Here is an 11,426-nt window from a genome sequence, read left to right as displayed (position 1 = left end):
GGAGACAACATATAAGAGCAACATGAATATCTCTGTGCAGTCCAGACATGAGGGTCAGAATGAGCGCCGTCCAGAGGCAGTGTGTCCGTTGCCATGCATCACTGTTTCTGTAGTTGTCTGGTGTAAATTTTTTAGTTGGAAAAACAAAAATCGAGAAAAGTTCAAGACATCTACAGTGTTGTCAAAGTTAGATATAAAATGTTTATGAATGCCAATCAAATTGTTGGACAGTCTATCCAGTTTGTCTATGGACAGCTCCTGTTGTTTATAGACTCCTGCCATTCTAGTGCTGAGGGACACTGCTCCTGAGGGATGGAGTTGTGACAACCACAAGCAAGACAGACAAGGGAGAAACTGATGAGTCAGAGCATTAAAAAAAAAGCGACATTGTCACATCATGTTGTCACTGAGCCTTGGCATACCATTCCACCCTTGCTGCTTGCATAGTCCTTACTTTGAGTCTAATTTGGTCCTCTCCAGCTGCTGCTCCAGGATCACTGTCCTGCGGCGCTCTTCCTGATACTTCTGCTCTGCCTCCAAACTCCTCTGGTTCATCTCTCTTTCTCTGGAAGATTCACAACAACGAGGTTTCTGATAGGTACAAATGAGTAAAAATAAAGGTAAAGCAATTCCTCTTGATGGTGACTGTAGAGATGGACATAGATATGTCAGCAAAGTAATTACTTATGCATACATTTATGTTACATTACATTATTTATGATGTAATTAATTTTCTTGAGGTAGGAAATTATGTTTCTTTTTAGTTACTTTTAAGTTACATAATTTTAGCACTGGGAAGATGTTCTAACACTAATTTTAACCAAAAGGCTGTGAAATAAACTGTAAAACTGTTTTTGTTTGTTTTAGTGCACCCCTCAATCTGAGTTTGAGCCCTTAAAATAGGCACATACAATGGACTACAAATTAGCAGAATGTTTTGGTTCTGTAACATTTTTTCATGTGAATCATTTAACCACTGCAAAACAAACTCTTAGTGCATGGGTACGGCCATGTCTGGGACTAGCAGTTGACAAACAGCATTGGTAACCTTTTACTATATTAACAATATATTAATTTTTAAGTTAGACAGTCTAACATTGGAAAACTGCAGTGACAAATGTAACAAAACGAAAAAGTTCTTGCTTTCAAAGGTCATGTAGGTCCAATTCTAGTGGCACAAAGTGTTCACCTGTTTTCGTAATATTTTGTTAGAATCGGTATAAATTGTTTTAAAATTACAGATTGAGAAACATTTTTAGATCTATGTTTCTCCAAGATGACCATTTTAACAAACACCATGTAGCACTGACAGTAGAAAATGGAGAAGAATAAATTGGCAAAAAAGGTGTGTTCAGCAGGAAAACAATTTCCAAGACAAAAAAAAAAACCAATATCAACTGGCTTTATTACTTTATCTGTAGGACGTTCACCAGCTCAATGAGTCTGTCCTTCTCCACGCAGAGGATTTTATATTCACTGCACTGAGTCATGAGTGCACTCACATCAGCTGAACACTGAGGACATTTCGAAGAACCTGGACCCCTGAGAACAAAGGATACAACATTAAAACATTATTTGCTGTTTATTAATTTCTATTTTTTAGATTTAGTGGCACCTAACCGGATATATAATAATAAACAGAGTAGCTTTATGTCCACTTACTTGTGTTCTATACTACCACCCACAGCAGGCAGCACCAGTTTATGACCAAATTTAGAAACGGAACTGGAAAAAAAAAAGTTGACAGACAGTCATATTAACAGAAATCCCAGCAGAATACACTGACAAAGCTGTGAGGCATAAACAACAAAAAAAAATCAATAACCTGATTACAGAAAGCTCCCCATTAGCCAGAGAGAATTATTAACCCTTATTTTGCCAGACAACCCTATCTTACAGTAACAGCAAAGAAAATTAGTTTAAGATTTAAATACAAAATCAACAGTCTTAGTGAGTGTCAGTGGTAAAAATCCATTAAGGTAAACTAACAATATTCATACTCCAATGATCATTTAGCATGATTACCACTAGCATGCTTACCCTGAAAATCTTATTCTCTTGTCCATGTCTCCCTCTTCAGGGGAAAAACCTGAACTGCTGATTGTTGCCTTGAGAACGGACTCTCTTTCCACGCCCTCTCCCTGCAGCAATTGTAAACACAGATTAAATGTCCTGCCAGATTTTTAATCCAATATTTCTGAATTTATGACAGAGCACAAAACCTCTGGATTTGATTAATTGAAAAGTCTGAATAGACACATAACTTTTCAAACTCAAATTTTCCTGAGGCTTGCCAAAAAGCAAATGCAACATAACATTTGCTTTTTTTTTGTTTTTTGTTTTTTTTTTACCTCGACAGAGAGCTGCAGGATTTTTTCCTCTAGCTCTTTGATCTTTGCCTCTTTCTCAGCAACCAACTGCTGAAGCTTCTGGATGAAGGGGTTGTGCTCTGAGGGCTCACTGCTCAGCTGTTGTCTTGGGCTCTGCTGGGTCTCCTTGCACTGTTCATTCTGCTGTTGGGTGAGCCGTCTCAGCACCTCCTGCATCTGGGTCTGCTGCTTCTGCCAGAGGTAGATGAGATAAGGAGCAGGTACTGTTGAGAACAATGTTGCACAGCATGGGTTCACCACACAGGATCCCTCTTTCTGCATTCTGGGGCGTATTTTAACTTGTAAATGTGATGTCAAATCGATCATTATTCATTGTTATGTGGTATGTGGAACAAGAGCTGAACTGTGCATTTAACAAACCATTAAATGTAAAAAGCATTCCTTGCCTTTCAAGGAGCATTTATCTCTAAACTACAAATTGTCAGATGGGCTTTAATCGTGTTATGCATTTAACAATACTTAATTCATAAACTAAATGAATTCCTGTTATATAAAAACCTCATCATGTTTCTGCAATCTGAATGCTTTTCTTCTCCATGATCCATAATTTCATGATCCGACTGAGTTTATGTACACCTTCTATAGTTAATCTCAAAACGTCTGTTTTTCTTGTTGAAAAGATGATTTACAGGTTTTCATACACTTGAAAATGTAGTCACAAATGCTCAATAGGTCTCATAACAGCTACTTTAAAATTACGATACACAACACTTTGTCTGCACATAAAAGCAGGTACAAATGGTACATAAATGTCACTAAAGATCATTTTTGTTTATCTAATTCCTTACCAGCAAAGCATCCACAAGCTCATCATCATGTTTACCCTTCTCCAGTAGGGTGGAAATTTGGGCCTTCAAAGTTTTCATTTCAACAGACAGAGATTTGTTCCTGGCTCTAGAGGCGTCCAACTTTTTCTTCACATCCTCATGGTCTTTCAGGAGGGCCTCATATTCCACCGAGATCCTCTATACAGAGCAAGGTCTTAGTACACTAACAGATTAATATATTGATTCATTAAATTTAATGTACAAATATGTATACACACTTCGAACGCCTCCCTCTTCTCCTTCTCGATGGTGCGGATGTAGCTGAGGTTCCTGTCTTGAGAGGGGGTTTTCAGAAGAACCCCCATGCCCAGAAACTCCTCCTCTACACTCAGGACACTTGGCTGTCTCTGCTGAGTTGACCGGTTCAACTGCTGCTCAAGGTCCCGCACCTGTTGCACAATGTCCAGTTATCTTAACTGTTGAATTCAGGTACTTGTTTTATGTGTGCTATCTTTTATTAGTGACTTTACAAAGCACTTTATTATCTCTGTTATAATCTTGAATTTGAGAAGCTCATTATGGCTTAAGATTTAATTTCATGTCTAACATACCCTTGTCTGAAGAGCCAGTATTTGCTGAGAGCGACCTCTAAAGCTTCCTGGGCAGCTCAGTAATTGCTGAAGGTTGACCTCCTCTCCAACTTCAGTGATCAGAACCTGCAACGGTAGTAGGAGTTCATATTTCGGAATATACAAGTCACAGATGATTAATCATAAGAAGTCATAATATTCTTCCTAAACAGTTAAACTTAAATCAGGAAAAAAGATACTACCTTCTGAGCTACTTTCAACTCCTGCTTGACGGATTGAACCTGGTTGCGATACTCAATCACTTTCAGTTGGGCAGCAGCTAATCTTTCCTGTAGAGATTTCACCACTGGATTTTCCTGCTTTTGTGAACAAATGATACATAATTCAGACTGAGTTGACACCATTACAATTAGGAAGACTTAAAAATATCCTTTTGGTCAATTTTCATTACAGCTACTTCAGTAATTACCTCACAGTCTTCAGATAGCCTCTTCTGTGACTTTGTCTCTATCTTTTGTCCAGTTGGAGAGCTCACCAAAGCAGCCTGTAGCTATAGAAAGGAGCATAACATTACACTTCTTCATTCATTTATTCCCTCTGTAACAAATCATGGCTTTCTATAAACAGCATGATAAACAACACGTAGTTATTTAAGAAGAAACCTAGCTTAAAACTGTTAACAGCTGTGTGTCAAAAAGATGAACTTCCATCCAACAAATCAAATTAGATGATACACTTAACTCATAACTTTGTTACCTCTTTCTCAAGCTCTTTGATTCTGTTGCTGTTTTGCTTTGACTTAATCTTTTCTCGCTCAATTTCAGCAGTTAGCTCTCTATTCTTCTTGGACAGCTCAACAATCTTGGTGGCTGCTGCATCCCCTGCCAATCCCGATGTGCCTAAATGGATGAGTAGAGGAGCCATGAGGAAGCTGTGATGCATCTCTGACATCACTGTATCGTGGTATGAAGTACAGGTTATGGTATGGTTATGGTCATACCTGCTAAAGCCAGTCGTTCCTCTTCTCGTTTCTTCTTTAGGTGTTTAATTTCAAAATCCTTTTCACTCAGAAGTTTGAAGAGCCGACCATTTTCATCTTTAAGCTCTCTCAGCTGGTCTTTCAAATTCTGATTCTCATTCTGCAGGAGCCTATGGGAAGGAAATTAATTGCATTTTAAGAACATGATTGTTCTCACTTGTCACCAAAAATTAAGTAAATGATAAAGACTTCACACTTGAAAGATTTCACTATTTATATTCTTTCTATAACATAAAATAACATAACATATATAGTACCAAAGCAGTTAAAGCTGCCATTGAGGTAAACAACTTTGGTAAACATTTTCAGCCTGTTGTCTAAGACTCACCTGTTGTCTGCAGCCAGGTTGGCTTCCTGAATGCCTTGCTTTGAGAGTTCCAAGTCATTCTGTGAAACACTGACATTAGGTTTATCTGGTTCTTTCTCCTTTTTCCTATCCAATTTTCTTTTCTCCTGCTGTCTTTGTAGAGCTTGGAACTGAAGCCGCAAGTCATTCAGCTCATCATCATGCTCCATGATCTATGATGTACATCATAAGGGGAAAATAATTATCTCATACAGTAAAAGCTAAAGCTTTTTTAAGCTTTTGGCTAAAAGAAAGTTTGGCCCTCATAGATACATCGATTATTATATTTTTCTAGGATGCCAAATTTAAACACGTGGTCAAATAAATGCAGTAAACTTGCGTTCATCCCTGTTAAAGTGGCTGACTCCACCACTTAGCAAAACTCCGATATGTGGTAGGTGACGTGTCGAGCAATTAGCGAGATAAGTTAGTTGATGTTTATGTTGATGTTGATGTGATAAAGTACATTAACCCACAAGTTAAGCTTGTAAAAAGAGAAAATGGCTCACCTATCACGTATCCCAGAATAACAACTGTAAACAAATTAAAAGCTGTTTTGCACTACATCGTTTCGTATGGCAGGCGAAGAGAGCAGCTTCCCCACTGGCTGCGACGCTCTTGTATCCATAGCAACGGCTCTCCAGAGCCTTAAAACAAGATCTCGCGGGAGCAAGAATGTAGTCATCGGCGTTCGGGATGTTCGAGTGTGTTTATACTGCACGCGAATCTCCAGTGGTATCGAGTTTGTGGAGTTTTTCAGGTTTGGGTGCTACGCACCTTTTAGGCCACAAGGTGTCACAAGATGTACATTTGTTCTGTGCTTTTCAGAGCACACTGAGACATTGTGCCATGTTAACTTCAGCAACAGCAGGAAAAATGGAGGTGTTCCAAGGTGGAACAGGGCGGTTGCATTTCTGGATATCAGGTAGTCTCGCTGCGTGAGTAATACTTGTCACAGGAATTGCCGAATCACAATGACACCGCGTTTTACAGCATTTAGTCATGGGACAATAGACGGGAAGTATTTCAGAGATTAAAACATTGATATATCAGTTAAGGAGAACAGAGATTTATTTGATGGGAGTGTAAGGGTAATTTAATGGTTTTATTGTTTGGAAATTTTTTGGATGCTGGAGCGCAATGACGTGTAAAGAGTAAAATGTTCCATTTACTGGGAGGCTTTTTGGTGCAACTAACTAAAACTAAATCAGCCTGGATTAAATCCTACTTTTATGAATGTTGTAATGTTCAGTTTTTGTTTAAACTGTTGAAAACATTATGGCAATTGTGAAGGCTATACTTTATGGTGTTGTTGACTTGCACAGCGTTGTACTGGTAGGTGTTTCTTGTATCATGTCTGTAGTCTGTACACTAGACTGCATTTTTTTAAGCAGCAGTAGGTGTGCTTGATTAATGTGCAGTTACATATATAATGGTTTACTGTATGGTACAAAAGACTAAGGAAAACAGTCAAAACACATTTTCAGGGCAACTTGGTGAGGTTCCAAAATGTACAATCTACAAAATTTCAGAATTATGAGAATGGTCATTTTTATTTCCAGAGGAAAGAAAACAGCATTCAAAAATAACAGATTCTGTATTAGCACACAACATTCAAAACTCAACTTTGTGGATACCTTAACAAAGCATCTATTTAAGCATATCACAAGGTAGGGTATATGATGATATTTTATAGGCTACCACAAAGTCTGCATGTGTAGGTGTCAGTTGGTTTATATGTCTCATGAGGGCTTGTGAAGCTGCCGTAATGAAATACTGGACCCCTCTGTTATACACCATCAATTTCTAAGAAGCATACAGAATGAAAGTCGCCCATTTTAATTCTGCAAGAGACCTTTATAGTTTGGTATGGCTTTTCCCTTTGCAAATTTCCATGTTAATAATTTATAACATTTGTTGTATGGCATGATGCTGTGGTGAGTCAAAAATTCTCTAATTGTTCTAATGGTTTAAATACTGTGAGAGCTCAGGCCTTGTTGGTATGCCAATACTGTCAAAGCCTTCCTCGAGATGCCCAAAATGCGCTGGGATGCCCATTTGAAAGAAAGTAGGCTAAGGTGCAAGTATTTTTTATTTGGCAAAACATCCCTAAATTAGGACATAAAATATAGCTGATATGAGACAATAAAGTATTGACAAAGAGAAAAAATATCAGGCTACTTGCCATTCGTGGTTGTCTATAAATTATATTCAAAATGTTCTACTTTCTGATATCTCAGTCACTCTTGAAAATAAAAGGCATCAAAACTCTGTACTCACTAATGTCACCTGTCCACACGATATCAAACCAGCTGGGTTTATAACTGCACACACAGAGTGTAACCAGTGTTCAAACAGCTGAGATTAATACACCTTCTCAATACAGAAGTTATAGCTCGACTTTCTGGTGTACTATTTAGAGGATAGCGTGTGTAATCAATAAATTGTAGCTATTTATAGTATAGGTGACATGCTGAAGGGATGCGTGCATACAAAAGTTATGACACATCTGTAAAAATAAATGCTCTACACACCTTAATATTAAGGGAAATAAAACAACAGTATAAGAGGCTTCTTTCACTTGTTTTGCTCTGATTTCTGTTGTTCGATGGGTTTTGCGAAGTAATCTCTGTACATTGTATACAGGACTCCTAAAAACCAAGAAAGAGAGGAATAAGTTATACAATGCCCCTTAAATCTACTTAGAAACAGATAAGACAAATATTGTAGCTCAAACTTTGTCATTGACAAATATAAATGGTCATGGTGTAACCAGGCAAAATCCTGATCTATATTTTTTAAAGATAACAGTTTTAATCAAAACCACTTGTGATAAAGAGGAATCAAAAACATGTCATTATGTTAAAAACATTAAATAAATAAATAAATCAGAGCAGTTTGGCAAAAACTGAAACTGTGCAGCTGAGATCTAATCAGACACTTGATACTCCAGGCTACATACCGACAGTCATGGCGCCAACCACAAAGCCTTGGGCAGCTACACGCATGTGGATCAGGTGCACCGACATTTTTGTGTCTCCCCGACTTTTCATTTTCATCAGTCTGTACCCAACAATGGCAAAGAATCCAGCAATCCCTACAAGGAGCAAAAAGACATGTCATTCTACATAGGTGACTAACTACAAAGGGTGTAATTACTTTTACAACACAAAAAACAAGCAAACAGTGGGGTTCCTCTAACAACATATTGTAAGACAACACAATTCTGTTTTAACTCAAAAATTTAATTCATTTTAGTTGAATGTAATTATTTCTAACACTTTATTTGTCTTTCCATGATGTTAACATGAGGGTCTACTCACCGACTGGGACAAATGGATTCTCCTTTACTTTTCGCATTAACTTGGACTCATTCTCATCATAGGCAGACATCCTGACTAAAGAGAAAAGGAAAGTTAGCTACTAGCTTAAGATGGATGTTATTACCAACACATAGCATGGTAGCTCATTCAAGTGGGATAGAATCCTCACTGCAAACCTAAATTACAGTTGTCGATATGGTTATAGCTTAGAAAATGAATACTGTTTAAATTCGCACCTGTAGCTGTTCTGTAACTCGCTGTTCAAAGCTAATGTGAATATCACATGAACTGCTCAGAGGTTACACATGAAGGGCAGATGGGTGACGCATGCCTTTATAAGCCTAAAATTCTCTGCACATCCTGCATCTTGTAGGACACATCACCCACTGTACAATCACGCTTTAAAAAATATATTACATTACAGTCATTTTAAGTGCCTTCCATTTTGATTAAAGGCCATAATGCGAACGCTCACATATACGCACAAAACATTGCAGAGTGAGCATTACAGTTTAACAACAGATAAAATCTCCATTACGCCATAGTTAAGGTTGGATTTAATTCTTACCTGTTTTAAGGAGTGTGTCGCGGTTTGAATCAAATGTAAAGAAATTATCCAGAAAGGTTTTAAGAGTATTTAGTATTTGGACTCATACGTCGCACGTACCGTCTGGCGGAAGTAACGAGCCGGCTTCGTGATGTAACTGCCCTCGCACGCAAGTTTGACGTAAGCAGCTCATCACGAATGTGTGGCGTTCAATGTACAGGAAAAAATGGTAAACTCGGGTTGCACCTTGGAAATACGGTTGTTTTAACCTCCTGAGAGCCAGACGAAAAAAAGGTTTTGCCTTTTTGATATTTTTTATGATAATTTTATATTGTGGTTGAAAGGATCATGTAGCAATTTTTTTTCCACACACATTATTTATTTTTGTTCAGCTGTCCCTGTTCATCTCTTACACAGTCTACCGCCCCCACAGCCTCCCATTCACAATCACCACGTTCTTCGCTCGGGGGTTCGACTCAGGGGCACGCCCCCACAACCCTCTCGGCCTCTGCTGTCTCTTCTTTCCTTTATGTTTTTCCAAATTTTTCCTTTAAAAATTAATAAAAAAAATAAAATAAAAATTAATAATTTAATAATCAATTAGAACATTAAAGAAAGGGAACCTGGCTGCGGACAATAAAGCGGACCTCCGCAAGAGGGAGTGCTACTAGGCTACTACAGGAGTCTGCCAATGTGAGCTGCACATGCGCAGTCATTACCTATTGTAAATTTTTGTGAGCTGTACTGGATTATATCAAAACATGGACCGCCTTCTCACAGTCTGGAGTTTGGGATATTTAATTTCATTTTTAATTTAGAATTGAAATTTGCTCATCTTCAACTCTTTAAACTTAATTCAAAATATTGTTCAAAGCCTTTAAGAGGGTCAATTCTTGTTTACACAAACTAGAAAACAGTTTATGATCAGATCCCGAGCATTTGGAGCATCTTGCCCATGTATGTAATTTTCATCAAATAATTTGACTTTCTTAAAACAACTTGTAATTCTGGCCCTAAATAATTAACATAAATGATCAAATTTATATACTAAGAGAGTTTTGTTGTTAAAGAAACATTTGTTAAGCTGATAAATGTAGAAATTATGCATGATTAGTTGCAGGCTTGTAAACAAGTCTATCTAAGCCTGATATGATGTGCTAACTGAAACCAGCGTGCTTCAAACTAACTTAAAATTTTTTTTATTAACAATAACAACCTGTCATGTTTTTGTGGGATCTTCTGCCTTGTGTCCTGCCTTTTTGAGCAGGGGCATCAGAACGGCTTTGAAGCCCTAATGAGCCTGTGGTATTTCCTTTATGTAATTATCAGTTCCCACTGATCTTGTACCAGGCCCTGATGTACCCTCTAGATTAAAGCAGAGAGATAAAGGAAGGAGTGCTGCAGGAAATCATTACATATTTGCAAGACAACCTTCTAAAAACATAATTAAAAACACACGTTTTTATTTATTTCTATTTTGTTGTACAGTGGCATATAGTGTCATATGTTATACAGTACTCTCCAACCCATAAATGTCCTTTCTCTCTGCTCACCTGGTGAAGTAAATACTGTTATACTGTTATTAACTAATATTTATTTTTACTACGAATGATTAGTTAACTTGGTTAAAGAAAATAAAGAAAAGAACATCTCCGCCTAGTGGTGAATTTGTGAATGACTAGTGAGGTGAGATGTTAAGTGTTAAATTTACAACAATTTGCAACTCACTGTGTAACGGCCAGTAATATCCGTTTAGTCACATGTGTTCAAATTTGATTTTGAAAGTATGTGTGTCGTGTGTGTCTGCTTCAGAATTTGTGTGCAATAGGCCTATTGTCTAGATCAGGGGTGGGCAACCCGCGGCTCCAGAGCCACATGAGGCTCTTTCATCCCTCTGCTGTGGCTCCCTGTGACTTTGGAAAATAAAGAATGAATATTTAATTTAAATTTATTTTTATTTTTATCTTAGTTCGTTCGTTTTTTAAAATGTAATTCTAAATTTGAAGATTCTGGTGATCTTGTAACATTAAAATAAAACGTTTTTAATTTTTTGTCGCTCAAAATATGCGTCACAACCGCCGAAGTGCGAAACCCGGCGGCAACATTTTCAAGTTGACAGCTGACTGCACGCTCCAGTACACGTGATAAAGTGATGAGGGAACAAAGAAGCAGACGGCAGGTGGATAATTTAAGTTTTTTATTTCATAAATACGAGGAGGACTCAAATAAACATTGAGTATTTTATTTGAAATTTAGCATCAACCAAGCGTCTTTTGTTCGGAGTTCAAAATGTTTTTGTTACATACAAAAATCAAACGGTCCAAATGGCTCTGAGTATTTAAGGTTGCCGACCCCTGGTCTAGATACTAGTGTTTTTGGTGGCAGCCTCACCGCTACAGCAGAAACATCTGTTTGTCGCTGCTG

The 11,426-nt window shown here is 37.7% G+C and overlaps 2 protein-coding genes across 2 annotated transcripts; both read right to left on the bottom strand.

The window, feature by feature from the left end:
• Positions 1-450: 450 nt before the first annotated feature.
• Positions 451-5,744, bottom strand: ccdc13 (coiled-coil domain containing 13). Its single transcript, XM_041055063.1, has 14 exons — positions 5,642-5,744; positions 5,115-5,305; positions 4,748-4,896; positions 4,504-4,646; positions 4,217-4,297; positions 3,990-4,106; positions 3,769-3,873; positions 3,436-3,606; positions 3,179-3,355; positions 2,352-2,561; positions 2,041-2,141; positions 1,663-1,725; positions 1,411-1,542; positions 451-565 (listed from the first exon to the last, which is right to left on the bottom strand). The coding sequence occupies exons 2-14, from the start codon at positions 5,300-5,302 to the stop codon at positions 451-453; spliced, it is 1,752 nt and encodes a 583-aa protein (XP_040910997.1). The 5' UTR covers positions 5,303-5,305; positions 5,642-5,744.
• Positions 5,745-7,206: 1,462 nt separating this feature from the next.
• Positions 7,207-9,182, bottom strand: higd1a (HIG1 hypoxia inducible domain family, member 1A). The gene is made up of 4 exons (XM_041055095.1): positions 9,024-9,182; positions 8,456-8,530; positions 8,095-8,229; positions 7,207-7,783 (listed from the first exon to the last, which is right to left on the bottom strand). The coding sequence occupies exons 2-4, from the start codon at positions 8,523-8,525 to the stop codon at positions 7,710-7,712; spliced, it is 279 nt and encodes a 92-aa protein (XP_040911029.1). The 5' UTR covers positions 8,526-8,530; positions 9,024-9,182; the 3' UTR covers positions 7,207-7,709.
• Positions 9,183-11,426: the final 2,244 nt, after the last annotated feature.

This window comes from Toxotes jaculatrix, chromosome 14, assembly GCF_017976425.1.
Source record: "Toxotes jaculatrix isolate fToxJac2 chromosome 14, fToxJac2.pri, whole genome shotgun sequence".
In the NCBI taxonomy this organism is placed as follows: domain Eukaryota; kingdom Metazoa; phylum Chordata; class Actinopteri; family Toxotidae; genus Toxotes; species Toxotes jaculatrix.
Note: the sequence above shows the minus strand (reverse complement) of the source record. Positions and strands in the feature narration are given on the sequence as shown.

What these genes read in the sequence shown, in the direction of transcription:
- ccdc13 (XM_041055063.1), bottom strand. Translation starts at nt 5,302, where the DNA reads ATGGAGCATGATGATGAGCTGAATGACTTGCGGCTTCAGTTCCAAGCT. An exon ending in TCAAAGAGCTTGAGAAAGAG is followed by an intron (nt 4,298 to 4,503) that starts GTAACAAAGTTA and finishes TCCTTTCTATAG; the next exon opens with CTACAGGCTGCTTTGGTGAG. An exon ending in AAGAGAATAAGATTTTCAGG is followed by an intron (nt 1,726 to 2,040) that starts GTAAGCATGCTA and finishes TTTTTTTTCCAG; the next exon opens with TTCCGTTTCTAAATTTGGTC.
- higd1a (XM_041055095.1), bottom strand. Translation starts at nt 8,525, where the DNA reads ATGTCTGCCTATGATGAGAATGAGTCCAAGTTAATGCGAAAAGTAAAG. An exon ending in GAATCCATTTGTCCCAGTCG is followed by an intron (nt 8,230 to 8,455) that starts GTGAGTAGACCC and finishes TGCTCCTTGTAG; the next exon opens with GGATTGCTGGATTCTTTGCC. An exon ending in GGTTGGCGCCATGACTGTCG is followed by an intron (nt 7,784 to 8,094) that starts GTATGTAGCCTG and finishes CTTGGTTTTTAG; the next exon opens with GAGTCCTGTATACAATGTAC.